Source organism: Myotis lucifugus, unplaced genomic scaffold (genome assembly GCF_000147115.1).
Source record: "Myotis lucifugus unplaced genomic scaffold, Myoluc2.0 scaffold_542, whole genome shotgun sequence".
Taxonomy (NCBI): domain Eukaryota; kingdom Metazoa; phylum Chordata; class Mammalia; order Chiroptera; family Vespertilionidae; genus Myotis; species Myotis lucifugus.
Genome location: NW_005871590.1, coordinates 380,117 through 407,800, shown reverse-complemented (window position 1 = coordinate 407,800; position 27,684 = coordinate 380,117). Strand labels below are relative to the sequence as shown.

The following is a 27,684-nucleotide window of genomic DNA, read 5'->3' as shown; positions in this document are numbered from 1 at the left end:
AGAGAGAGAGAGAGAGAGAGAGAAACATCAATGATGTGAAAGAATCAGTGATCAGCTGCTTCCCTGCGTGCCCCCTAATGGGGATCGAGCCCACAACCCAGGCATGTGCCCTTGACTGGAATTGAACCTGGGACCCTTCAGTCCACAGGCCAATGCTCTATGCACTGAGCCAAATCGGCTAGGGCTTGTTTTAATTTAAAAATATATATATTTTTATTGATTTCAGAGAGGAAAGGAGAGGGAGAGAGAGAGAAACCTCAATGATGAGAGAAAATCATTGATCGGCTGCCTCCTACACACCCCACACTGGGGATCGAGCCCGCAACCTGGACATGTGCCCTGACCTGGAATCGAACCATGACCTCCTGGTTCAGAGGTCGATGCTCAACCACTGAGCCACGCCGGCTGGGCGAGGGTTTGTGTTTTGAAGCTGCTGTGCTGTGAGGCGTCTTCAGGATCGGCTGTGATGTACACACTGCGTGTGTGATGTGCACACTGTGTGTGTGATGTACACACTGCGTGTGTTGCCAGGGCTCTGACGTGGTGAAAGGGTCCAGTGAAGGGGGAGGGTCCTGGGCTGCATTTGTCACGGGTGTCTTTGAGCAGACTGCCTAACCACTCTGAAGAAATTAGTTCCAGAAGTTTCTGCTTTGGGGCTATACACCGGCAATTTGCAGGACTGTGGGTGCTGTTAGAGCGCGAGCCTCAGTGAAATTCTAGGCTAGGAATGTGGAGGCGTCGTTTCCAACTTTTCTTGGCGAGAGTTTAGCTTCTGAAGTGTTGGCAAGAGGGAGTGCCTGGGAACATCGCGCTGTGGGATAAAAGCAGCAAAAATTCAGGCAAAGGCCGGTCTGACGAACACAAAGCCTCTGCCGCAGAGATTCCAGGCGCTCGGCGTTGCCCATCAGCTTAAGGTAACGTAACCGTGTCTGAATGAAGAGTAAACTGCAGATCTGATGCGCAGCACGAGACAATGAAAAGTGGTTTTTGTTGTACTTTGTTGGGATGACAGAAGAGCGGCAAGATAAGAATTATTGTTTGTTCATGCGACCTGAGCCTATTTTTGTGGGGTTCAGGATTCTGTGTTCTTTTACATTTTATTTTATTGATGGATTGATTTGAGAGAGAGAGAGATATCACTGTGAGAGGGAAACATCCTAAGCACCCTGACCAGGGACTGAACTCACAACCCAGGCATGTATCCTGACTGGGAATCGAACCGGTGACTCAACCAACCGAGCCACAGGGGCCAGGGCTATTTTTAAAAAATATTTTGTCTTATTCAAAATGAGACTGTGCATCACTCAAGGGGTAATTATGCCTCACTCTAGTCTGAGAAACGCAGCTCTGGCTCAGAGGCTGACGAACTAGGATGGTCCATCTTCTGGCTTTGGGGAGCACTGTGCCTGCTCGGTGGACTCAGCGGTGCGGTAGTAGCACAGATGCAGCCACAGCCTGTCCATCCAGCAGGCTGTGCCCAGTGAAACCTGACCGAGCAGGTTTGCCGCCCTGGGGTTTGGTTCAGGACGGTAGGCATGGTCTGTGAGGCCGGAATGGCAGTCTGTCCAGACATTTTCAAAGAGGCTTCTTTCATGATTCTCTTGCAATTCAAATCTATTTCTCTTGTGATCTGGATGTTACTGGTCTCCTTTGGTTGTTTGGCTTAGGGACCTTGCATCATCCACCCGAGTGGCCGTGCTTCTCAGGGCGTGAAGGTGAAGGGGCGCGCAGGATGCTGTGAGTTGAGGGTGCGGGGTGGGGAGCCCCTGAGAACCCGAGGGCGGGCATGGCGCTCAATTCAGGTGAAGTGACTTGGGGAAGGTTCGAGGCTTCCCCGAGGCTGCTGGAGAGGCTGGGAGGAAGAGTTCTGTGGGGATGTGTGTGCGCTAGGGTGTTTATTTTCTTCTGTTCCCTCGTTTGTGGAATTGTTCATGGGCACACATGTCCTGTGCCAATTAAAGGCAGATTGGTATGCGATTTATGAGAAGCATTTCCGATGTAAAGTCTTAAGCTCTGAAAGCGCAAGCTATGAAAAGGTTTGAGCGTCTTATAGGCCCTGGTGATTATGCCTCACTCTAAGGAGCAAAAAGTGGTTTGTTTTTAGCAATACCTCAGTGAGGGTCTCCTTTAACAGTGGATTCCTTGAGCGCCACCAGCACCCAGAGCTGGGCTTCTCATATGCTTCTGCAGCGGAAGCAGTCAGGGCTCCCTAGAGGAATGGCTGTCTTTATTATTATTATTATTATTATTTTAAATATATATTTTTTATTGATTTAAGAGAGGAAACGAGAGGGAGAGAGAGATAGAAACATCAATGATGAGAGAGAATCATGAATCGGCTTTCTCCTGCATGCCCCCTACTGGGGGCCGAGCCTGCAACCCGGGCATGTGCCCTTGACCAGAATCGAACCGTGGCCTCCTGGTTCATAGGTGGACGCTCAACCACTGAATCACGCCGGCCGGGCATGGAATGGCTGAGTCTTAGGGCAGGAACCTGGGGTGTCTTGTGCCAAAAAGTGAGGACATACTGACGGGAAGGAAAGATAGAAGGGAGGAAGGGAGGGAAGGAGTGAGGGCGGCAGAAAGAATGTGGGCTTGGCATCAAGGACACAGGTTGAAATCATCATTGTATCAGGCCTAAGCTTGCTTATACATAACTCACATCCCTGGATGGTGGGATGTCCATAGCAACCTTCCTTGCAGACTTATTTAAATGTTTAATGGGATGATATTAATGCATCTGCACACTGCTGAAGATCAAGTAGGATTGAGAAAACCATGAAACAGTCACTCCTACTAAAATAGCAGGCATACGGGAGACACCACAAAGTAGCCGTCTTATTTGGTTCTTATTTGGTTCTTATTTGGTTATGTGAGGAAGAGTCAGAAGTAATGGCTGTGAGCTTAGAAGAGGTTGACAGCAGGTTGAAAAGAGAAAGTCCACCCTGAGGGTTAAGTGCAGGACCCAGGAAGGGTGGGGGCCCTCCGTGGGAAGGGGCTGTTAGGGACTGGGGGGAGGGGCACTTCCTGGGGGAGGGGCGAGACTCTGGGATCTCAGCTGCATGGGGAGGGGAGGGAGGGAGGGAGAGGGGAGGGAGGGGGAGAGGGGACTTTCAATACAGATCATTGTGAGGTGACAGATGGGCTAGCCGGGTCAGCCTGCCACTTCTTTGTCTACTTCCCTCAATGCCTGGGCCACAGTGAAACTCCCGGAAGCACTTGGCTAGTTGTTGTGTGGATTCCATTCCTAAAGAGTGTGTAATAACCCAGAGAAAACACGTAGCTGTGAATCCGCTTTTTAAAAAAGATTTAAATTCTTCATTGTTGAAAGTATTACATATGTCTCCTTTTTCCCCCATTGACCTCTCCCCGGCTGCTTCCCCGGCACCCCCCCCCCCCCCGCCCCCAGGAAATGTCCCCGCCCCCTACTGTTTGTGTCCATTGGTTATGCTTATATGCATGCATACAAGTCCTTTGGTTGATCTCTTACCAACCCCCCTCCCTCCCCCCGCCGAAATCCACTTTTGAATGTTTTAAACTTCATGGTTCCAGCGGACTTGATTAGGGTTGTGGAGTTGAACCGGGTATCTCACACATTATGTGATTATGTAGCTTCGTTCATAGAGAAAGCATGTAAAATTCATGCAGTCATGGAGGGACCTGGAGAGTAGCATGCTAAGTGAAATAAGTTCGTCAGAGAAAGACAAGTATCACATGATCTCACTCATATGTGGAATCTAATAAACAAAATAAACTTATGAGCAAAACAGATCCAGAGACACAGAAGCATGGGACAGAGTGCGAATCTCAGAGAGAAGGTGGGGCGTGGGTGTCAACCAAAGACCTTGTATGCAAATATGCATGGCCCATGGACACACACACGAGGGTGGTGAAGGCCTGGCGGGGGGCGGGCCGGGCTGGAGGGGGTCCATGGAGGGAAAGGGGACATATGTAATCCTTTCAACAATAAAGATAGAAAATAAAATAAAATTCATGCAGTCAGCTCTTCTCTAGTTCCCTCTTCTAAATTATAAAAAGGACGCCACCCAAGCTTTGGGGTTGAAGCGTAGAAGCCTTGGGAACGCCCCCCTGGGGTCAGGAGTTGCCGGTGTAGTAACTGAAGTGCAAGGGCGCCTGAGTCACGGAGGTGCGAGGCGAGGAGCCTGCGTGGACTTGCCCGTCACGAGGCAGCAGGCGCAGGCAGGCCCCGTGGGGAGCAGACAGGCCGCCGTGGGGAGCAGACAGGCCGCTTCCAGGCTCCGGGCTGATCGCTGATCGGGGTCCCTGAAGGCAGCACAGCAGGCGGAGGCTCCTCGGGTAAGAGTGCTGCGTCCTGAGGCGTCCCCTGCCGTGCGGTGCGCGGGGCTGGGGCTCCCAGGGCCTCTTTTGTTCTCGGGCTGTCGGAGCGGCTTGCGGCTCGCGGTGCAGTGCGGGGGATCCGCGCACATTCTCCTTGCTTATTGTTCCGCCTGAAGATGTGAAATCCCGCACATCGGGCGCAGATTCCGGGGCGCGCGCTCGCCACGCGTGTGTGCGGGCGCGCGCCGGGGCCGCCGGTGCCTGGGGATCCGGGCGGCGTTGGGCAGCTCTGCTGCTGGCAGGCGGTGCTCGGGCTGCCACCGAGCGTGACTGGGGCCCTGCTCATGCGGGCTCGGCGGCCCCGCCTTCCCTGCGGAGGGTCACCCCGCAGCTGGCTCCGGGCGTGAGGACCCGCTCTTCCTTGCCTTTTGCCTTTCCTTGGCCATCGCCGTGAGAAATAAGCGTTTGGGTGACCCACGCATTGAATGGGGACACGGAAAGGAAATGGTGAGTCAGCCGCATCCAAATGAAAAAAAAAAAAAAGGTGATGAAATCAGGTGTGCATGTTTAGTCCTGAAAATAAACGCCCTGTGGGTAAACTCACACGCAGCCTGCTCCGTGTGTGAAAAATGCGTGGGGAAAAGGGCTCCGGGAGCCGAGCCTTCTCCAGCCCCGGGTTTTGCCCTCCTTGGTGTGCTGGTGACCCTTGGGAGGCGTGCATTTCTTTGCAGGCTTTACTGACTTGGGGGTGGTTTTGTGTGTGTGTGTGTGTGTGTGTGTGTGTGTTGCCTGCTGTAACCTGATAAAAGAAACAGATCATTACCAATTTGGGCCATGTTTCTAAATGATCGAAATGTCTTTGCGCTGCTCCCAGATGCTTTTGTGTGTGTGCGGGGAAATTGCGGTGTAGACCTGTGTGCACACACGCGGGCACACTGCGGCTGCATGCGCCGGCCTGGCGGTAGTGGGCTGTGGGATGCACGCGCACTGGCCGTGCAGGGGGAGGGGGGAGGGAGGGAGAAGGAGCTGGAAGACGGGTCCAGAAACCCACCCGGCAGCATCTGTAACTGAGCAGCCTGCTGCCTCACACACTGTGGGCAGAGTGACGGGATGCGTGGGTGAGAAGTAAGATGTTCACATGACACACAAAATAATAGAAGGTTTGGTACAGATTTCCCGAAAGGTCGGCATATTTCTTTTCTTTGCAAAGCAGGATCTTTGAGGGCATGTTCTAATTTCTCTACGTTTATGTTGTAGAGCAGTGTTTCATGGATGGTAGGGAGAGGGCCAGCTCTACGCATTTGTCATGCACAGCGGAACAATTTTACACTTTCTCTCTTTTTTTTAAAAAAATATACTTTTATTGCTGATAGTTTAATAGGTATCTCCCATTTATACACTTTCTCTCTTACCCCTCCCTCCCTCCCTCCCTCCCTCTCTCTCACATACACACACACAGACACCTTAAGGAAAAACATCTGCAGGGCTGTTCTCCTTCACAGATGCATGAACAACACACAGGCAGCAGCAACACTTAAAGAGAGTCATAAGTATACGTGTTGGTGTCAGCCATGAGGCTGCATAGGCCCCTGCTGCCCAGCCGGAGTGACGGGGGGCCCTGGCCGATGCGCTAACTGCGCTTGTGCGGCGTGGACCACCTGCTCCCCAGAGCCCAGCTCTGAATTTGGGAGAAGCCGATACCGAATGTGGCCTCTAGAATGCATCTGCTTGCCTCTCACCATGTTTACATCTCTACCTCTTCTGTGCATTACGGTAGAAGAAGATGTGGGGGGGGCAGTAGGAGCCAAGCTGGTCAGTTGTGTCCACTGGTTGGCCCGTTCTTCCCGGCCACTGGCCATGGATGCTTGCATTGTGCAGCTGACTTCCCTGCAGCGGTGGGTAATCGGGTCATTTCTGGGGGGTCATTTCTGGGAGGCTTGTTGCCGTCCCTGGGTGTCTGCACAGAGGCTACGGTTATTTCGTTTTCCACTTTTAAGAAATATTTGCAGAATCCTTTGTGTCAGTTCCTCAGCATTCACACAGCCTTTTCACACGTGTCTCCGGCCTCCCAGCCCCGGTCCCGGGCTCACTTCCCCCAAGTAGACTGGCCTCGGTGAGTGGGTTCTGGTGGCCGGTGACGGAGCGCCCCGCGGGCCCTGCGGCCGGTGCTGCAGGCGCGTGGCCTGAACGCAGCCCGAGATGCCGAGCCTGAGCCTGCGCTCCAACAGCGCGTGAGAAGGAACCCCGGGGGCTGCGGCACAGACCCCTCGCCCGGCTGAAAGATGGGACTCAGGTCCCAAGCCCTCCGCTTCTTTTTTTTTCTTTTTCTTTTTTTAAATACATTTTTATTGATTTCAGAGAGGAAGGGAGAGGGAGAGAGAGACAGAAACATCAATGATGAGAGAGATTCATGGATCGGCTGCCTCCTGCACACTCCTCACTAGGGATTGAGCCCGTAACCTGGGCATGTGCCCTGACCGGGAATGGAACCGTGACCTCCTGGTTCATAGGTCGATGCTCAACCACTGAGCCACACCGGCCGGGCCAGAGGTAATAATTTTTTATTCCCGGGGAGAGAAGCCAGGACTCGAATTCCCCTTAGAAATCACACATCAGGCCCGTAGGCTGTGCTGTTTGATTTATTTGCTGTCAACATTCAGGTGAACAAAGACATAAATATATGTGAGACACACATAATGTCTCTGAGATCCATTTACAAATAACACGAGCTCCTGTCAGCAAGCTCCTTTTCTGCCTGCAGCGTGTAGGGAGGCAGCGGCCGTGCCCTTGACAGTAACCCTGCCACGGAGCTCTGGGCTGACGTCTCATGCAGTCAGCCGCTAGCAGTGCGTTCTCTCCGGTATCACTTACACGACACTTCTTACCTAATGATTTTGTTTGTAAAAATCTAGCCAGTGGGCCCTTCACCATGCTTGGAGGCCATTCAAGATGGAATAACTAGAAATTCTCATAAGATATTTAACATTTCTACACACACATGCATGCATATGTATGCATATGCAATTGTGTACACATACACATCACACAGATATGTGTATCATAGACATTTTATGTAGTAGAAAATATATAAAGTACATTTTCATGTACAATAAATATCTGAAGCCTGTTGGGTAAATAATCCATTTCCAAGTATGGTTCTTTTCGTTGTTGTTAATACTCACCTTAGGATATTTTTCCATTGATTTTTCGACAGAGGGGAAGGGAGAGGGGGAGACACAGAGAGAGAAGCATCGTATGAGAGAGACATATTAATTAGTTGCCTCCCACACACGCCCCAACTGGGGCTGGGGACCCCAATCTCTTGGTTCATAGGTCGGTGCTCAACCACTGAGCTACCCCAGCGGGGCAAACCACTTAATATTGTTAGATGGTCATTGTTTTATGGGAAAATTGAGTTACTTCCAATTGCCCTTAATGGACAGATAAAGCTAATTGAATCTGTGGTCAGGTCTGGTTCTGCAGTCATGACGGCGTGATGCTAAATTGGAGGAAGGGACGTGGGAGTAGAGATGGGCTGTTAGACGAGTCACCGCCAGACCTTCAGGTCCAGCACACGGACTTTCGAAGGGCCTTTGTTTGTTTGGTGGCCCCTGCATTCAATTAGCACGAAATCAGAAGAACATTCTCAGCGGCCAGTCTCGGGTGACGTCAGCTAATTATCTCACTGGATACGGACCTATTTGTGTTGTTGGGTACCATGGACCCTGCAGAGTCACACCAGGCACAGATAAGCTCCCTCGAAGGCACTTACCCTGTTATTAGGGAAAACACTGTATAGCTAATGGCATAGGTTAGGCGCTTCAACAACAGACATGTATCTCTCACTTGTGGAGTTTGGAAGTCCATGGTCAAGGACCCGTTTCCTGGATAGCAGAGGGCCAACTTGTTGCCATGCCCTCACATGGTGGGGAACAGAGAGGGAGCAAACTCTGTGGGGTCTATTTTTTTTATTTCAATCCTTATTGGAGGATATTTTTTCCATTGATTTTTAGACAGAATGGAAGGGAGGGAGGAAGGGGAGAGAGAAACATCGACTTGAGAAAGACACATCGATTGGCTGCCTCCCGCACGTGCCCCAACTGGGGCCGGGGATCGAGCCTGCAACCCAGGTCCGTGTCCTTGACGGGGAATTGGACCCGAGACCCTTCTATCCACGGGCTGGCGCTCTGAGCATTGAGAAAACTGGCCAGGGCTGTGGGGTCTCTTTTATAAGAGCCCGAATCCCATTCATGAGAGCTCCACCCTCGTGACCCAACCACCTCCCAAAGACCTCACTCCTGATACCATCACTTGGGGGGCGGGTAGGATTTAACATATGAATTTGAGGGATGTACATTCATCCCAGAACATAAATGCATGGATGTGACTATGATGCTGGCTCAGCAGAAGGTGCTGGTCTCCGGGGTGCAGGTCTCTGTGTGGGGAGGTGCAGGTCCTTGGGGGTGCAGGTTCCTGGGGGTACAGGTCTCTGAAAGCCTTGCATAGAGCCCGCTGCCCTCCCCCCTCCCCGAGCTGCCCAGGCAGGTCGCTCCTTGGTAACGTGTCATTAGCATGTTGCCCATGAGAACGAACAACCAGCTCAACCTGAATGCCATTCCTGGGTCGCTGGGTGCAGCTCCTTTTTCACTCCCTTTGTGTGGCCAGGCTCCGTGCGGGGTGCACCCAGGAGCGTGTGCAGGAGTCCTCTTCTCTGTCTGCTTTTGCTGGCTCTCAATCTTGCCATCACCAGTGATTTTATCCTTGGAAATATATTAACTTTTTAATTGAATTTATTGGGGTGACATTGGGTAATGAAATGACATAGGTTTCAGGTGCACAATTCTATAATCCATCATCCGTACGGTCTATTGGGTGTTTACCACCCAAAGTCAAGTCTCCGTCATCGCCATTTATCCCCCCTTTACCCTCTTCTACCTCCCCACCCCTCTCCCTCTGGTCATCGCCATGCTGTTGTCTGTGTCTATGAGGTATGTGGGGTTTTTTCTTAATCCTTTCACCATTTTCACCCTGACCCCCAACACCCCTCCCCTCTAACAGCTGTCAGTCTGTTCTCTGTATCTATGAATCTGGTTCTGTTTTGTGTGTTAGTTTATTTTGTTCATTAGATTCCACACATAAGTGACATCATATGGTACTTGTCTTTCTGAGACTGGCTTATCTCACTTAGCACAATACCCTCTAGGTCCATCCATGCTGCCCCAAAAGGTAAAATTTCCTTTTTTTTAAATGGCTGAATAGTATTCCATTGTGTAAATGTATCACAGCTTTTTTTAAAAAATATATTTTATTGATTTTTTACAGAGAGGAAGGGAGAGAGATAGAGAGTTAGAAACATCGATGAGAGAGAAACATCGATCAGCTGCCTCCTGCACATCTACTGGGGATGTGCCCGCAACCCAGGTACATGCCCTTGACCGGAATCGAACCTGGGACCCTTCAGTCCGCAGGCCGACGCTCTATCCACTGAGCCAAACCAGTTTCGGCGTGTATCACAGCTTTTTTAAAAAAATTATTATTTATTGGGGTGAACCACAGCTTTTTTATCCACTCATCTACTGATGGGCACTTGGGTTGATTCCATATCATGGCTATTGTAAATAACTTTGCAGTGAACATAGGGGTGCATACATGTATATATATACACACACACATATGTACAGAGACACAGATCTATACACATGCAAAATAAACACACATGTAATATACATGATACAAACAGACATACATAAACACACACTTTACCCACACAGTAGTCATTTGGAAGCTATTAGAAGCACAGCTTGGAATATGACCCCAGAAGAACCCCAAATTCCCATTTTTGTTTTTTGTTTTTGTTTTGTGACCTTGATTTCCTGCATTCTTATCAACGAGGGCAATAAAAACCAATGCATGGGTTTATGGCTTTGCGTTGCAGGTTTCGGGGAAATAGGAGGGCGGGGGACAAAGCTGGCCCAGGAGGTGCTGCGCTCCTGTGGATGTTCCTAAGGCAGCGGTTCTCAACCTGTGGGTCGCGACCCCTTTGGCGGTCAAATGACCCTTTCACAGGGGTCGCCTAAGACCATCCTGCATATCAGATATTTACATGACGATTCAGAGCAGTAGCAACATGACAGTTATGAAGTAGCAACGAAAATCATTTTATGGTTGGGTCACAACATGAGGAACTATATTTAAAGGGCCAGAAGGTTGAGAACCACTGTCCTAAGGGGAGCGCTGGGGTGCAGGCGGCACCGCTCTCCCAGCAGGAGGAGTGGCCGCAGCAGCACTGCCCTGGGTGCCCATGAGGCCCCATCAGGAAGAGGGAGGGGCCCACGCTGGGCTGAGTCATTCTTTACTAGTGTTTCCCAGGGGCGTGGCTCCCACAGGCGAGTTCTCTCCCTCCTGGGTGGCTCTCACAGCACGTCCTGTCCAAGGCGCTCTGCACATAGAGCTGCTTTTGAATAAGTGCATCCAATGTGGACCTAGATAGCCAAGGCACCAAGCCCTGAGCAGTACATGGCAGCGCCTTTCATTCTCCCATTTCTCGGAGGTGCTGGGTACTGATGCATTAGCAGGGGCCGGCGCTTCGAGGGGGTCAGTGGATGCTAGAGTGGAAGAGTTTTAGCAGAAGAAAACCTCCCAGGGTCCCTTGCGGCTTTGACATGAAAGGCTGGGCAGGCATTTGCGATTCATCATGAGTTAGGACACGTTTTCCTGTCAACCAGTGCCCGGCTGTCTGAGCAGGCACAAAGCCTTAGGTGAAGGGGGACGTGGGGGTCACAGGGCCTTCCCTCCGCGCTGGCCATCAGAGCCAGAGCTGCCCCTCAGACGGCGTTGTCGCATGGACAGTACCACTGCCATTCTGAATTTTGTCCACACAGCTGCTTGGCTGTGCGTTGTTTTCTCAAACACTCATTGCCACGTTCAGGTTGTTTTGATAACTTCCAGTTTGTCTTGGTGTGTACCTAATACCCATTTTTAAAAAATCTGACTTCCCACACCAGGTTAATACTAAGGTCTTACACTCGGCTGTTTTCTCAGCTTGTTTCTAAGCGGAGGCGGTGCCCGCAGCCTCCTGGGAGCAGAGAACGAACCTGTCCTCTCTCAGGTCCCAGTGGGATCCTGTCCTCTGCCAGATGTGAGGAATTCCAGTTTCTGGCTGGGAGCAGGGTCCTGCCCTTGGACTTGCCGTAGTGCAGGGTGGGGACTGCAGCCCCGGCTGGCTCTGAAGCATCCACTGAACCTGGAGGGACCTTTCTCCTGAGGACATAGCAAGAGGGACAGGGACAGGACACTTGCCACTTAGTACCCAAGACAGGGTTGGAACGTGTAATTCCCAGGCCCAGTAGCATGTCCTGGGGTGCAGTTCATCCCTCAGCCACAAGGGGCGCTGGTCGACAGGGAAACGTGTCCTATCCGGCTGCTGGTTAATAGGTTGCAGGTCTGATGGGCGCCGGAGTCGCTGGTTCCCGGTTTGCTGCCCTGGTCAGGGTCTCCTTTAACAGCGCAGAGCTGGTCTCTTCAACGGACAGCTCTTGCCTTCCTGGGAGAGTCAGCCCGCGGCTCATTTTATTGCTGTGTTGGGTCGCAAGAGGCAGTGTGTCAACAAAGGTGTGGCCGGCTGGTTTGTTGCAAATGGAATAGTTGTTAATGCCTTGAGCTTTAGCTGCGGCACAGATGAACATGTGTGTGAAGCATGTATGCATGGTTTTGTAGGCATGTTTATGTGTATATGTATATGCATTTAAATACATATATATATCATGGAAAGACAGAAATGGATTATGGATATGGAAATGGGTAAGAATTTGAAAAGATCAGCGAATGGTTGCAGCTTTCAAATGCAAGTCTTTCTTTTCATTTTTAACACTACGCCACTGATTTGAAAGGCTTTATTAATCAGTTCATTTTCGACCCATCTTAGAAAGTTCTCTTTGTATGTGGCGATTTCCTGGATGAAATAAGCCACATAAAAATATTGTTGCAGCATGAAATAAATATTTCTGAATAGACCTGTGTATGAGAATTTTCACATTGTTTTCTAAAAGCGTTTGTGTAAATTTTGATTTTTGCTCCCAAATGCAGCTTGTGTGGACTTGCACGTGAGTCTATATGTCACGTGTGTGCGTGTGTTTTCCGTACCTCCCGCCCTGTGGTGGGACGTGCCCATATATGGCCTCACGGTGCCCAGCGTGTGCTTGGACTCAAGACCTGGCCTTAGGAATCGCGATGGGCACGGGCGTGGGAAAATGCCTATGGGTTTAATTCCTTACAGCGATTCAAGGAGATTCGCAAGATCTGGGTCTAGTCCTGTTTGGGAAGAAGGTCTTCACTGGAATCGGTTGCTCATTTTTATTTTTTTTATAAATTATTAATGATATGGCATTTTATTTATTTTTTAATAAATTATTTTATTTATTTTTTAAATATATTTTATTAAAGGAAGGGAGAGGGAGAGAGAGACAGAAACATCAGTGATGAGAGGGAATCATTGATCGGCTGCTTCCTGCATGCCCCACACTGGGGATCGAGCCCGGGACCCTTCAGTGTGTAGGCCACTGAGCCAAACCAGCTAGGATGGCTGCTCATTGTGCTTCATTCTTCCTCTAGACAAGCAGATGCCCAGTGTCCGGAAGACGGTCCAGGAGCACATCGGGGCCTGCGGCACCCGGCCCAGGGGTCTGAGCCATCTCGCGCCCCAGAAGCCCCAGAGGTGCCCCAGGAGGGCCGAGGCAGGGCGGGCACCCTCCCCCGTGATTACAGATACTCCGAGGACCACGCACCTGCTGTCCCACTGCCACCGCCAGGCCCAGGGTCACAGGCGCAGAGCGGCCTCTCGGCCCCGCACGCCGGGGGGCAGGACCCTCGGCCTGTGAGTGCCGCGCCGCTCGCCAAGAGACCTGCCCCGCAGAGGCCGCCACCGCCCAAGCGGGAGCCCAGGCCTTTCAGGGGACCAGCCAGTGCCACCCCCGCGGGCACCCCTGCGGGCAATCACCTGGCTGTGCCCAGCAGGCCCCTTCCCCCGCCGCCATCTCCCGCCCGCAGCCCCTGTGTCTTGGCGGAGAAGCCGAGCGGTGCCCAGCCCGCAGACGGCCCCAAGGCCCCCGGGGAGCAGGACAGGCAGCATGTAGATGAGCACCCAGCCTGTCCGAAGCGAGAAGCCCTGCTCCCTTCCAAGTTCCGGCCCCTGCAGACATCCGCCATGGAGACCTCGCGCTCCCCTTCTCCTCAGTTCGCCCCCCAGAAACTGACGGACAAGCCCCCCCTGCTCATCCAGGATGACAGCTCAACAAGGTAGGGCCCTGGGAAGGTGGCCTCTGCATTCTTCCCCTTTCACGGGCTCCCTTCTGCCTGTAGGAGGTTTTCCATGCACCCTCCCTGCCCAATGCCTTCCCTCCCTGCTCAATGCCTGCCCTCCCTGCCTAGTGAGCACCCTCCCTGCCCAGTGCGCACCCTCCCTGCCCAATGCTTGCCCTCCCTGCCCGGTGCGCGCCCTCCCTGCCCGGTGCGCGCCCTCCCTGCCCAATGCTTGCCCTCCCTGCCCAGTGTGGGCCCTCCCTGCACGGTCTGTGACCGGTGCCTTGCTCTGCCCAGAAGTCGGACTTTCCCTTGGTCTGGAAATAGCACGGAGGGGCCCAGAGCTCCTGCAGTCCCTGGATTCTAACTTGTTGGGGAGCTGCTGTGAAGGAGGGAGTAGACCACCCTCAGCCCCTTCATCCAAGCCCCAAACCTTATATGTGCGATACCCGCAGGCACCTAGGGACAAGGGCTGTGTTTATTTCTAAGCGCTTTCTGATTGTGATCGTAACCCAGTGTAACCCTGACATGAGACCTTTGGTTGAAATTGGTGTTTTTCGTAATGTCCACTATGTCCATACCCCTTTTTGTCTAGATCTTTTTGTTTTATTTTTTGTGAACATTTTTTCCATTGATTTTTAGAGAGAGTGAAGGGGAGGGAGGGAGGAGGAGAAAGGGAGAGAAACATCAATGTGAAAGAGACACATGGATTGGTTGCCTTCTGGGAGCATGTGTCCTGACCCGGCTGGGAATAAAACCTGCAACCCAGGTACATGCCCTTGACCGGGAATCGAACACAAAACCCTTGGTGCATGGGCTGGTGCTCTAACCAGGGCATGTGACCTGACCGGGAATCGAACCGTGACCTCCGGGTTCATAGGTCGACGCTCAACCACTGAGCCACGCCAGCCAGGGCAGCACAGCTAGCCTTTTAAAATCTACTCACGAAGGCAGCATTATGGGGACCATCTGCGAACCCCTAGATTAAACACATCTGCTACCCCTGGTTTCCACTACACGGGAAGGAAATGCACAGCTGTTTCTTGTCAGCCTGCACACCACACCCTCATGAGCGGGGAGAGATCCCTCCTGTGCTCCCAGCCCCAGGGACAGGGTGCGACAGCAGGTGATGTGGGGCGCGCAGCACCCCGTGCTCCATAGAGTCGGCTCTGTTAGGCTCACGTTGCAGATCTGATGTTAAGCCACCGAGTTAGTTGAAGATGGTGCCCATCAAGATCGTGCACTCGGAGAGCCAGCCCGAGGTTGTGACTTGGGCTGGATTTTTCCTTCCTTCCTGGGCTCCAGGAGGTGGCTCTCTGTCTCCGATAGGTCCTGTGAAAAGACTTGGAACACGTTGGTCCTGGTGGCTCCTCTCGCAGGGTCCCCCGGGGCGTGGTCCTGTGAGGCGCAGCCCAGGGCACCAGCCAGCATTCGGGGCGTCCTGGACACAGCCCCGTTCTGTTGTCCAGGCTGTTTCTTTCCATTTTCTGTCTCTTTCCTGTAGGGATTCCAGGTGCTGTCCAGCTTCTTGTACCAACAAACTGTTTTTTAAAAGGAAAAGTGTGGCCCTAGCCGGTTTGGCTCAGTGGATAGAGCATTGGCCTGTGGACTGAAGGGTCCCGGGTTCGATTCCGGTCAAGGGCAGGTACCTTAGTTGCAGGCTCCTCCCTGGCCCAGGCCCTGGTCGGGGCTCATGCAGGAGGCAACCAATGGATGTGTGTCTCTCACATCGATGTTTCTCTCTGTCTTTCCCTCTCTCTTCCACTCTCTCTAAAAATCAATGGAAAAATATCCTCGGGTGAGGATTCAAAAACAAAACAAAAGCAAAGTGTGTGCTTAGTGACTCAGTCCAGATAACAGGGGAGCAGTGCGCCCGTTCGGTGCCAGGCCCTCGGCTCCCTGGTATGCCAGCTGCGCGAAGGGTGGCTTCAAGTGCTGGGTGGCGGCATGCAGGCGCGAGTGGCACCAGCCGGCCCGGGCGCGCCTCGCCTTTCAGCGCCTGGCTCTCTGTTGGCAGAATCGAGCGGGTGATCGACAACACCACGGTGAAGATGGTGCCCATCAAGATCGTGCACTCGGAGAGCCAGCCCGAGAGGGAGAGCCGCCAGGGCCTGGCCCGCGCCGCCGAGCCGCCCGCGCTGCCCAGCGGGCTGGAGCGAGACCAGATCAAGACGCTGAGCACGTCGGAGCAGTCCTACTCCCGCTTCTGCCTGTACAGCCGCCCAGGCACCGAGCCCCAGCCCCGGGCCCAGCCCCCCGCCGCCCCCGACAGCCGGGCCTCCCCGCCTGCGCTCAGCTACGGGAAGGCCAGGGAGAGGACCGCCGAGGACCTGAAGTCGGAGGAGCTGGCACGGGAGATCGTGTGCAAGGACAGGTCCCTGGCGGACATCCTGGACCCCAGCGTGAAGGTCAGGACCACCATGGACCTGATGGAGGGTATCTTCCCCAAGGACCAGCAGCTCCTGGAGGAAGCGCAGCAGCGCCGGAAGCTGCTGCCCAAGGTCCCCTCTCCCAGGGCCGCGGAGGACAAGTGAGTGCCCGCTGTGCGTCTACGGGGTCTCGTGGGTTACAAAGGGCCAGGGGCATCTGTGTATGTATATAAATTAATCCTCACCCGAGGATAGTTTTTTCCCATTGATTTTTTAGAGAGAGGGAGGGAGAAAGAGAGAAACAGAAACGTTAATGTGAGAGAGACACATCGATTGGTTGCCTCCCACATGCACCCCAACTGGGGTCGGGGATTGAAGCATGTGCCCTTGACCGGAATTGACCTGGGAACCCTTCAGTCCAAGGGCCGACTCTCCAACCCCTGGGCCACACTGACTAGGGCCGCACACAGTTTTTTGTTTGTTTGTTTTTTGATTATATTTTTATTGATTTCAGAGAGGAAGGGAGAGAGAGATAGAAATATCAGTGATGAGAGAGGCATCAATCGGCTGCCTCCTGCATGCTCCATACTAGGGATGGAGCCTGAAACCCAGGGCTGTGCCCTGCCCAGGAATCGAACCAGGGACCTTTGGATGCATGGGTTGACGCTCCACCACTGAGCCACACCAGCCGGGCTCCACGATCATCCTTTCGCAACAGTAGGCTGCAGTGCCGGGGTAGGGCATCACATGATTTATTGATTCACTTTAGAGAGAAAGAGGAAGGGGGAGAGTGGGGAGATGGGTCCGTTGTTCTGCTTATTTATACATTCATTAGTGGACTCTTGTCCGTGCCCTGACTGGGGATAGAATCCGCACTCTTGGTGTTTGGGGACGATGCTCTAACCAGCTGAGCCTCTCCTAGAAGTGGCACTCACGTCATCCTCGTACACCTCCGACACCGCCGGGGGAAACTGTCTGGATTCTTCCGTTCTGGGCAGAGACTTTTATTATTATTATTATTTTTTTAAATCCTCCCCCGAGGATATTTTTCCATTGATTTTTAGGGCGAATGGAAGAGAGAGGGAAAGACAGAGAGAAACATCGATGTGAGAGAGACACATTGATTGGTTGCCTCCTGCACACGCCCTGACCAGGGCCCTGGGCCAGGGAAGAGCCTTCAACCAAGTACGTGACCTTGACCGCAATTAAACCCAGGACCCTTTGGTCCCAGGACCCTCTATCCACTGAACCACACTGGCTAGAGCCCAGGTGGACTTTAGACATCCTTACTTATTGCAGCCTCCCTCCCCACCCCCCACCCCGCTTTTTAGAAACCCTGCCCCTTAGCCTTGATGAATATCCATCTGGCAAGGTATCTTCAGTCCTGACCTTACCTTGTCCTTCTTTTGCTGCCTGTCTCCCTGGCTAGTGTCCTTCCGAGGGCGCCATCATTTGTCGCAGCCCCGGTTGCCGGGTAACCGTGGGTTGGTGCCCATGATCGCAGATAATTGAGGTTCCTGCGTTTTTACAGGAGAGAGGAGCCCAGCGTGCCTTCAGCCGTGTCCCTGGCCACCAATTCCGCGTACTACAGCACATCGGCCCCCAAGGCGGAGCTGCTGATTAAGATGAAGGACCTGCAGGAGCAGCAGGAGCCCGAGGAGGACTCGGGGAGTGACCTGGACCACGACCTATCTGTGAAGAAGGTAGGACAGCCTGGGTTCCCCATGGCGGTGCACGCAGAGGCAGGCGGGGGCTCACCCGTGCGCACCCCCCAGGGACCCTGCACCGCGTGTGGGGCATTTGTGCTTGGCTTCTATGCAGGGCAGTGGCATTTGGGGCAGTCGTATTAAGCCCTGTGGTTAAACATCCTGTTCTAAGATGGGGCCTTTCCACCAGGATCTTTGCCACCTTTTTGTAATGAGATCCAGTGTCAAACTAGCTAAGTGGGCACCATTCTCTTTCTTTTCTTTTTAAATATGTTTTTATTGATTTTAGAGAGGAAAGAAGAGGGATAGACATAGAAACACTGATCGGCTGCCTCCTGCACACCCCCTACTGGGGATCAAGCCCGAAACCCGGGCATGTGCCCTGACCAGGAATTGAATTGTCACCTCTGGGTTCATGGGTCCATGCTCAACCACTGAGCCACACCAGCCAGGCTCATTTAAGTTCAACTGATATGTCCCTTTTATCCTGGTGAAAATCCAGGGAAATAATGGTGTGCCCTTCAGAGAACCCCGTGTCCTCTCTAAATATCAAGTTCGCATGTCTGTAAGCAGATGGTCCCAACTCCAGCAGTGGGCCGGACAGTGCTTGCGTAAGCAAACAGCATCGTTGGATCAACTCCAAGACTCCCTCGCTTGGCACTTGGGGATATGGCCGTGGACAGAGCGAATAGAGCACCTTCTCTGGGAGCTCATGTTCTCTGAGGCCAGGTGCGGAGGCAGCCAGCACATAGACAAAGACACGTGCTACACGAGGCCGGCCCACATGCGCGGCCCAGCCTGGCCACCACCTGCGTGTCAGTAAAGTGGCATGAAACAACCGCATCCCTTCCTGTGCATGTGGGCTGGTGGCTCTCGCACGACAGCAGCAGAGCTGCATCCTGGAAACAGTGGCCACATGGCCAGTAAAGTCTGAAATATTTACCATCTGGCCCTTTGCAAAACAAGTTTGCCAACTCTTTTTATTATTATTATTATTATTATTATTATTATTATTATTTTGTTGTTAATTCTCATATGAGGATTTTTTTATTGGTTTTTTTTCATTGGTTTTTAGAGAGAGTAGAAGAGAGGGTGAGAGAGAGGGGGAGGAGAGAAACACCGATGTGAGAGAGACACATCAATTGGTTCCCTCCTGTACTCGCCCCAACCGGGTCTAGAGAATGAACCTGCAACCCAGGTATGTGCCCTTGACTGGGAATCAAATCTGTGATGCGCAGGCCAATACCCTAACCATTGAGCACACCGGCCAGGGCTGCTCTATTATTTGATGATGCAAAATGGACTTGCGCCTGGTGGGGCTGACTTCCGTGTGCGGAGGCCCCGTGGTGCCCCCGCAGCGGCGGGCGGCCCAGGTTGCGCACCCCTGACCCTGTTTGTGCACCGCCCTGTGCCCCGCAGCAGGAGCTTATCGACAGCATCGGCCGCAAGCTGCAGGTGCTGCGGGGCGCGCGGGAGAGCCTGCTGGAGGACATCCAGGCCAACAGCACCCTTGGGGACGAGGTGGAGGCCATCGTCAAGGACGTGTGCAAGCCGAACGAGTTCGACAAGTTCCGCATGTTCATCGGGGACCTGGACAAGGTGGTGAACCTCCTGCTGTCCCTGTCGGGGCGCCTGGCCCGCGTGGAAAACGCCCTCAACAACTTGGACGACAGCGCTTCTCCTGGGGATCGGGTATGTAGGACGCATGCGACCTGGAAATCTGGGGGCTGGGGGAGGACACGTGGGGAGGTGCTCCTTGGGGAGTTGAGTGAATGCCTCGAAGGCTCACACAGCGCCTGTCCACCTCATGATGCAAGATGCTATTGAGTGCGGAGGGCTCTCTCCTCGTGTACTGGAGGGATGGCGTGGCCCTCCTGGGGACCAGGCTGCACCGCGCCCAGCATCCCGAGGCCCCTTAGAGAGGTGCGGAGCGGGTGGGCCGTTACCCCTCGGCTGTGCATGGCTGAGGCAGCTCCCCCTCCTCATTCTTTTTTTTCTTTTTAAATTTATTTATTCTTTTAAAACCCTCACCCGAGGATATTTTTCCACTGATTTTTAGGGAGAGTGGAAGAGAGAGGGAAAGACAGAGAGAAACATTGATGTGAGAGAAACACATCGATTGGTTGCCTCCTGGACGAGCCCTGACCAGGGCCCGGGCCGGGGAGGAGCCTGCAACCGAGGTATGTGCCCTTGACTGGAATTGAACCTGGACTCTTTGGTCCGCAGGCCGACGCTCTATCCAGTGAGCCACACCGGCTAGGGCTCCCCTCCCCTCATCCGACGCCGCTCAGTGGCCAGGTCTCAGCGTAGCCGGTGGTGGGTGAGAACCTCGTGTCAGGCATGGGGAAGCCCAGGCTTTCAGAGGCAGACACGCTAATGCGGTAAAAGGCGTGGCGCCAGGTCGTAGAAGGCGCCTTCATGTTTCCAGGTAGAAAATGAGCACGCGAACAGCGACGGGGGTCCTGCCCCCATCTCAGCAGCTTTGAGCCCGACTGCTTTGAGCCTGAACCGAATTTATAGAATCGGTTATGATCTGCTTCCCTTTCAGTTTGGAACCCACTGGCTTTGCCTCGCCTCTTTCCACCCGAGTGCATGGTGGCTTTGTTTGGCAAGCGCCTGGGGCCATGGTGCCCCAGCGAGGTGGGTGAGGTGCGCTGGCCCGGGTGGGCGCTTCCCCAAGCCGCACACTAGGAGCAGGCTGTTTGCAGCTGCGTGAAGCTCAGTTCCTCATCTCTGAGCTCTTCTGTGTGTCGGCGTTTGTGCAAAGTGTAGCCTCACCCCGCACGCCCCACACTGGGGATCGAGCCTGCAACCCGGGCATGTGCCCTGACCGGGAATCAAACCGTGACCTCCTGGTTCATGGGGTCAACGCTCAACCACTGAGCCATGCTGGCTGGGCCTTGGCACCCTTTTGAGCATCCGGGCATTCTGTCGCTTTCAGTCCCTTGGTCACACTGGGGTCACCTTGGCTGCCTCTGTTAGCAGTCCAGGCCCATGCGTGGCACTGGAGATGCCCTCGCACCGACGGGGGTGGGGGGTGCCACAGCCACAAGTGCTTGCGCCCACACTCTCAGGACTCAGTGCTGTCCTATCAGGGCTGCATCGCTTCTGCCCTGATCCTCACTGGCTTCTCCCTCTCTCCCTCCCCCCCCCCCCCCCCAACAGCAATCGCTGCTCGAGAAGCAGCGGGTCCTCGTTCAGCAGCACGAGGACGCCAAGGAGCTCAAGGAGAACCTGGACCGCCGGGAGCGCGTGGTGTTCGACATCCTGGCCAGCTACCTGAGCGACGAGAGCCTGGCCGACTACGAGTACTTCGTCAAGATGAAGTCGGCCCTCATCATCGAGCAGCGGGAGCTGGAGGACAAGATCCACCTGGGCGAGGAGCAGCTCAAGTGCCTGGTGGACAGCCTGCAGCCCGAGAGGAGCAAATGAGCGGCCTCCTGGGGGCGGAGCCGGCCTGCGCACCGCCCCGGGCAGCGGGCCCCAGCCTGGATGGATGTCCCGTAGTGAGAACCCTCTTGTAGCGATGTGGCTGTTAGAAAAGCGATAACTCGTGTTTGTCTGGGGAGATGCATTGGGTGTCTAGTTTCCCTGTGGATGCTGAGCAGAGCGGCTCCCCGTGGGGTGTTGTCCTTTACAAGGAGCCCCACGGGGCACGGGCCCTGGTGGCTGGCGAGCTTCTGCCATGGAGACCACAGGCTCTGTCCCGTGCTGCACGCGAGGGCCCCTTGGCGGCGGTCGCTCTGGCTTCCTGTGTCTTCCGCTGCCAAACCAGCCGCTTGGGCAGCGCTCAGCGAGTCCCCAGAGTGCACAGGAGGGGCCACCTGGCGCACGCCTTCTCTTGTGATCCACGAGAGGTGGCCTGCCACGTTTTATGCGTGTCCGTCCCATGCTGTTAGCGTTCACTGTCTCATATAACGTGCTCTCTGACCCAGCACAAACCTGTGATGATGAAGACGGTGATAATTTATTAACATAGTAGTTTCCAAGTGGTTAGAAACCAACTGTGAAATGCATAGCCTGTGTGTTGGGTCGCTCATTCTAAAAGCGCCACTCGAGTCGTGTGCATGCCTTCAAAGCCGCGCACCAAGCAGACAGCTTCAGTCCGTCCCACCCGGCGGCGCGGGTCAGGCGTGTTCCCGCAACGTGAAACGCCTGGTAAAAGGTGTGTGCGGTAGTCCTGTGCTTGCTAGGTGTTTCCCGAGACCAGTGGATCGTTCCTAAATTACTTTCTCCCCAGAGCATTTGTGTCGTGCGCATATGGTCATTAATGGTAATTGGCTACTTTTCTCTTTTTGCCTCTTTCAACCTGTCAGCATGCCCTGAAGGCCCATTCCGTTTCCTAAGAGCCCGCCTCCGGACTTCCGGGGGTCCCTCTGCAACTTTGCCACAGAGTTGACGGATCCCGGGCCCTTTTTATTGGTTGACATTGCAAGATTCTGAAGAGTCTATTCACTTAAAAGACAAACACTGTCATGATGTCAATTTGCAGTTGACAAGTCAGGCTGGGAGAAATGGTTTGCAAATCACATATGTGACAAAGGAATCATCTCCAGAATATATAAAGAACTCTGTACAACTCAACCGCAAGAAGACCAACAGTCCAGCTGAAACAGGGGCAAAAGATTTCACCAAAGAGGACCTATGCGTGGCACGTAAGCGTAGGAGAAAGATGGTCAACCGCCAATGGCTGGGTGGTAACTTATTTTTACCTAAATCACTGTGGAGCCGGTATGTTTCTTCTCAGATGCTCAGCTGATGCAGCGCGTGCTTACTGGTGGGGAACCCCTGGGATGAGTTCATGTCAGGGTAGCGTGGGCACTTGTTGGATGGAGGGGTTATTTGAATCCCGTTTCCCCTTATTCCCTATACAAGAAGTTTTCCAGCGGGTGGGGAGACCTCTCTGTCAGCAGTGACTGCCATCTAACCAAACCACACACCCACCAGTGTCTTAGGACCACGGTCCACGCTTCCTGAGCCGGAGGCGGCGGTGAAGGGTCCGCACGGGCCAGCTTCAGCACGGGCCAGCTTCAGGCGCGCAGGCGTCACCGCTCTTTTTGGCCACTTTCCAGGCGTGTTCACTGCTGTTAGTTAAGCTGTGTTGCGGTGAAAAGTGGCCACGTCGGAGGAGGTCCAGCTGGCTGCTCGCGGACCCCCGTGGTCCTCCCTCGGGGTCCTCCCTCGGGGACCACAGCCATTCCGTGTGTTTGCTTTTTAATTTAGACAAAGCTTTTACCTGTGATGCTTGCCCTCCGATACAGTGTTGTGGCCGTTGTGATGCTCTGTATGTAAATGTGAAACTAGAAAGTGTTGTGTCTGTGCCGGCCTTTTGATGTCTTTGAGGACTTCCTTCTCCGTGGGAATATGTAGTGCAATTCCCCTTTTAGCGAAGCCCCTGTGCCCACACCGTCCTGTCCAGTCCCCGCCTGCCTCTTCAGTGTCTGCTTGGCGGGACCCAAAGATCCAGGCGTCCGTGTACATACCTTTGTATATAGTGACATCCGTGCAGATCATAACAGTCTGGTGCTAACGTCTGCCCTCTGCGCGGGTGGGGGCTGTTCCGGACGCTCTGGGAAGCTCAGCCGTGGAATCCCCTGAATCGCGCAACTTCAGCCAGGCCATCGCCTGCAGTTCACTGTGGAAATGTGTGCGGATTCATGCTCGACGCTGACCACTTACCTCTCAACAGATCATCCTGCCTGACTTTGATGAAATAAAATAGTGTCTTCGAATGCATGGAGCCTGTCTTTGATTTACCTATTTTATCACAACTTTTGTTTTCATTCTTTGGGAATCCTCTCCGGGGATATTTTTCCTATTGATTTGTGGAGAGAGTGCAAGGGGGGTAGGGAGAGAGAGAAACATTGATGTAAGAGACACACATCGATTGGTTGCACCGACTAACAGGGACCGGGAATTGAGCTTGCAACCCAGGTATGTGCCCTGGATGGGGAATCGAACTCATGACCCTTCGGTGCTCAGGCCGATGCTGTAACCACTGAGAAACTGGTCACATGCCCTAACCGGGAATCGAACCTCAACTTCTTGGTTCCTAGGTCCACGCTCAACCACTGAGCCACATATTTTTGAAACCTGCTCTTCACTTAACATTGGGAACTTCCCTCCCTCCACCAATTATTCTTCAGCATAAGGTTGAATTCCTATGTAATAGTCCACTGTAAGGACACAATGGTTTACTGACTGTGTTCTCTACATGGGGTTATAGGATGATTTCACTTGTCCCGTGGTACCTCAGGTATGAAGTCCATTTGGTGTGTTCCTGTGCGCATCCTTGCACACATCCCCACTTGCTGGAATAAGTTCCTTCTCACAGGAACTAAGCAGAGGTTGCTGCGGAACTTGACTCCCACATAAAATTTGGTCCGAAGTGTGGCCTGGCGGACCCCCCACCCCTATTGGCCTTTTGGCAGCCTCATTCCTCACAGCAGCCCCATCTGACACGTTACCCCATAGCCGGCCAGCTTCTCCCAGTCAGGAGTGACCTCCACCTTCCACTGCATCTGCTCATGGACGCCACGTTCACGATGTTGTCACCCGAGGTGCAGCGGGAAGGTCATTGCCCGCAGCTTCAGGGTCTTTCCTAACGTGCTGGCTATCATTGGGCTTTGATAACAACCTCGCCCGTGCGGGGCCACTGCTGCTGACGCCTGCTCGGATGTGTTCTCATTGCTGTTTGTTTATTTATTTGAATCCTCACCCGAGGATACTATTCCATTGATTTTAGAGAGAGTGGAAGAGAGAGGGAAAGACAGAGAGAAACATCCATGTGAGAGAAACAAATCAATTGGTTGCCTCCTGCATGAGCCGCGACCAGGGACTGGGCTGGGGAGGAGCCTACAACCAAGTACGTGCCCTTGACAGGAATCGAACCCGGGACCCTTTGGTCGGCAGGCCTACGCTCTATGCACTGAGCCACGCCGGCCGGTGTCATTACTGTTTGCACGGTCATTTCTTCCGGGTGGTGTGGGAGAGACCATTTCTGGAGGACGGGAGAGGGAGGGGTTAGGACACCCGGCTGCTGTCAAGCAGACCTTGAGGACTCCATGGTCTGAGCCCAGCTCACCCAGGAAGCAGGTAGGGAGGGTGCCTGATGAGAAACAGAGTAAGCCTGGTGGTCAGTGAGGATTGGATACTGCCGTGTGTTCCGCACCCGGCAACAGAACCCTGCTGGTCAGGACAATGGGGGTGGAATGTGGCTGTGGACTGGAGGCTGAGGAGAGGGCTGGGAGTCGTGTGCCAGGCCCTCGTGTGGCTGAGGCCCGTGTGGCCGGTCCCGCATAGCCAGGAGCCGGCCGGAGGACGCCCAGAGGAGCCGGAGGACACCCAGAGGAGCCGCGTGTGTGTCAACAGCGCTGCCTGACCTGTTAGTCGCCGTTCCTAGACACTCAGTCCCTTGGAGACACATCCCTGGTCAGTGGGGCCCAGCCTGTTTGTATTAATTTGCGGGGGTAAAGTGGGTATAACTAAACAATTATCATGTCACTGTCAGGATTGCCCAATGAGGAACACACACGGCCAAAGGGGTGAGGGATCATGAATGTGTTGGGTCACCTGGAGACCACATGGGCTGAGCCCCAAATGGCACCAGCCCCAGTGACGGGGTGTCAGAGGGTTTAAAGGGTCCGTGTCCTGGGAAGGTCTAGATGAGAAAGATAATGGTCTTACCAGTGGATGTGGTCTTACCAGTGGATGTGGTCTTACCAGTGGGATGTGGTCTAAGCAGGAGGGAAGGCCTGTTGTGAAGTGGCCTAAAGGGCAGGTCCCAGGGGAGGGGTAGCAATCCAATGACTTGATGAGACCTACCAGTCACCTTTTTAAGCGTACAGTGCAGTGTCACTAGGGACCTTCACAATGTTGTGCTACCATCACCACCATCATCTCCAGAACTTTTTCACCTCCACAAAGGGAAACTGTGCCATTGACCACTACACCCCCACTGCTCCCCAGCCCCTGGCACCCTTGGTTGCTTTCTTTTGCTGAGTGTGGCTGCTCTAGGGACCACATAGAGGTGAAATGGTGCATGTTTGTCTTTGTGTAGCTGGCTCGTTTCACTCAGTAGAATGTCTTCAAGGATGGATGATACCCCATGGTATGGGCGGCCCGCATGCTGACTGTCCACACACCCATGATGAACATTGGGGTGTTTCCACCTCTTGGCTGTGGTGAATAACGCTGCTATGAACATGGGGATGCAACTATCTGCTAGCGCCCCTCCTTTACCCTTGGTCGGGGTATTAATCCAGAGCTGGCATTGCTGAATCTTGGGAGCATGCAAAGATATATATTTTTATTGATTTCAGAGAGGAAGGGAGAGAGAGATAGAAACCTCAATGATGAGAGAGAATCATGGATCTGTTGCCTCCTGCACGCCTCACACTGGGGATCAACCCCACAACCCGGGCATGTGCCCTGACTAGGAATCAAACCCTGACCTGCTTCATAGGTCGACGCTCAACCACACCGGCTGGGCTGTAGCCCATCTTAATTGTGTCTTTCAACAAATGTCCAGAAGTGGAACTGCCTGTTTGAAAGTTTGTACATATTTTGATTGACTTTAGAGACAGAGAGAGAGGGCGAGAGAGAAACATCGATTTGCTGTTCCACTGACTGATGCATTCATTGGTTGATTCTTGTATGTGCCCTGAGCAGGGATTGAGGCCGGCAACCTTGGCCTATTGGGAAGACGCTCTAACCTAGCGGTTCTCAACCTGTGGGTCGCAACCCCTTTGGCGGTCGAACGACCCTTTCACAGGGGTCGCCTAAGACCATCCTGCATATCAGATATTTACATGACAATTCATAACAGTAGCAACATGACAGTTATGAAGTAGCAACGACAATAATTTTATGGTTGGGTCACAACATAAGGAACTGTATTTAAAGGGCCAGAAGGTTGAGAACCACTGGCCCTTTAAATACAGATGAGAATCTAACCACTTAGCAAACCCTGCCAGGGTGAAAGTCTGTATATTTGAAGGCTTTCAATAAATGTTGCCCAAGGACCCTTTGCCAGCAGAGCATGGGGGTCAAGTGTCTCCATTCTGGAATATGGCATCTCCCTCTCCAATATAGCCCCGCTTACCCCTGGGGGGCGGTTCCAGGCTGTGGGTCCCACCTTATAACGCCCTCTATTGGTTTGCAGATCCCCTGGATACACGGCCATGGCCATGTTTAAAAACGCCAATTGCCAGGCAGCGAGTTTCTCCCTCAACACTCTGGGATGGATCTTATCCATGACCTGCATGGGCCTGGCCGAGTGGCGGGTGTGGTACATGGAGAGCATCTCTGACCCCTCCCGGGGGCTGGCCTGCATTGGGATGTGGAAGGTCTGCACTTACCAGCACAACAGCCTCCCCGGCAGAGTCATAGCCTGTCACCGCTACAGCTACAGTGACACCTACTTGCCGCTCGATATCCGCATCGCTCAGAACCTGCTGCTGGCCGCCAGCCTCCTCGGGCTCCTGGGGAAAGTGCTCATGGTCACGGGCCTGCTGAGAGTGTACGCGGGGCAGCTTCAGAAGGACACCACCTGCAATCTGTTCTTCACTTCCGGAGTCCTGAGCGTCGTAGCGGGTGCATTTATCTTCACTGCTGTGATCTGGAACCACCACTCCGTGATGAATGAAGAGGGCATACACTTCCCGCCATCCTTCCACATCCCCTTCAGGCCGGACCGGCAGGAGACGGGCAGCACCGTGCCCGTGGCGGTTCTGGCTGCCTTCCTCATGCTGTTGAGTGGGCTGCTTACCATCTCTTTCCAGCTGCCCCCCAACATCCACGTGTACCCTGAAGTCTCGCAAGTGTGAAATTCCCGGCTGCATAGCTGTGCAAATCCAAGAGAGCCGCTTATGGGGGTGAAGTGTTATCAGGATGCTCTATGAAATAGTTCCAAGGCAAAGTTCATTCTGAGCAGAAAGTGGCCATTGGCTTCTATGTCCAAATTGGGCTCATTGATTGGTTAAGGAACTTTCATTAAAAAAAATTCCAAAATA

The 27,684-nt window shown here is 53.4% G+C and overlaps 2 protein-coding genes across 11 annotated transcripts in view; both read left to right on the top strand.

The window, feature by feature from the left end:
* SHROOM2 (shroom family member 2) overlaps window positions 1-22,666 on the top strand; it is a 42,807-nt gene extending 20,141 nt beyond the window's left edge. For 3 of the 9 annotated variants that reach the window (XM_023745442.1, XM_023745437.1, XM_023745439.1), the window contains 5 exons: window positions 12,910-13,593; window positions 15,593-16,126; window positions 17,497-17,668; window positions 19,091-19,363; window positions 20,837-22,006. In XM_023745442.1, the coding sequence (XP_023601210.1) occupies window positions 12,910-13,593; window positions 15,593-16,126; window positions 17,497-17,668; window positions 19,091-19,363; window positions 20,837-21,103 (1,930 nt within the window). In that variant the 3' untranslated portion in view covers window positions 21,104-22,006. Of the gene's footprint in view, window positions 1-12,909; window positions 13,594-15,592; window positions 16,127-16,479; window positions 16,535-17,496; window positions 17,669-19,090; window positions 19,364-20,836 lie in introns of those variants that run through there. The other 6 variants (XR_002826581.1, XR_002826580.1, XM_023745440.1 and 3 more) reach the window with 6 other exon arrangements.
* LOC106694621 (claudin-34-like) lies at window positions 483-27,684 on the top strand. Of its 2 annotated transcripts, none has more exons than XM_014446497.2 (2): window positions 483-914; window positions 26,835-27,684. In XM_014446497.2, exon 2 carries the CDS (start codon window positions 26,854-26,856, stop codon window positions 27,496-27,498), a length of 645 nt encoding a protein of 214 aa, XP_014301983.1. In that variant the 5' UTR covers window positions 483-914; window positions 26,835-26,853; the 3' UTR covers window positions 27,499-27,684. The 2 variants fall into 2 exon arrangements, with proteins under 2 accessions (XP_014301983.1, XP_023601213.1); XM_023745445.1 differs by lacking the exon at window positions 483-914 and adding an exon at window positions 24,504-25,102.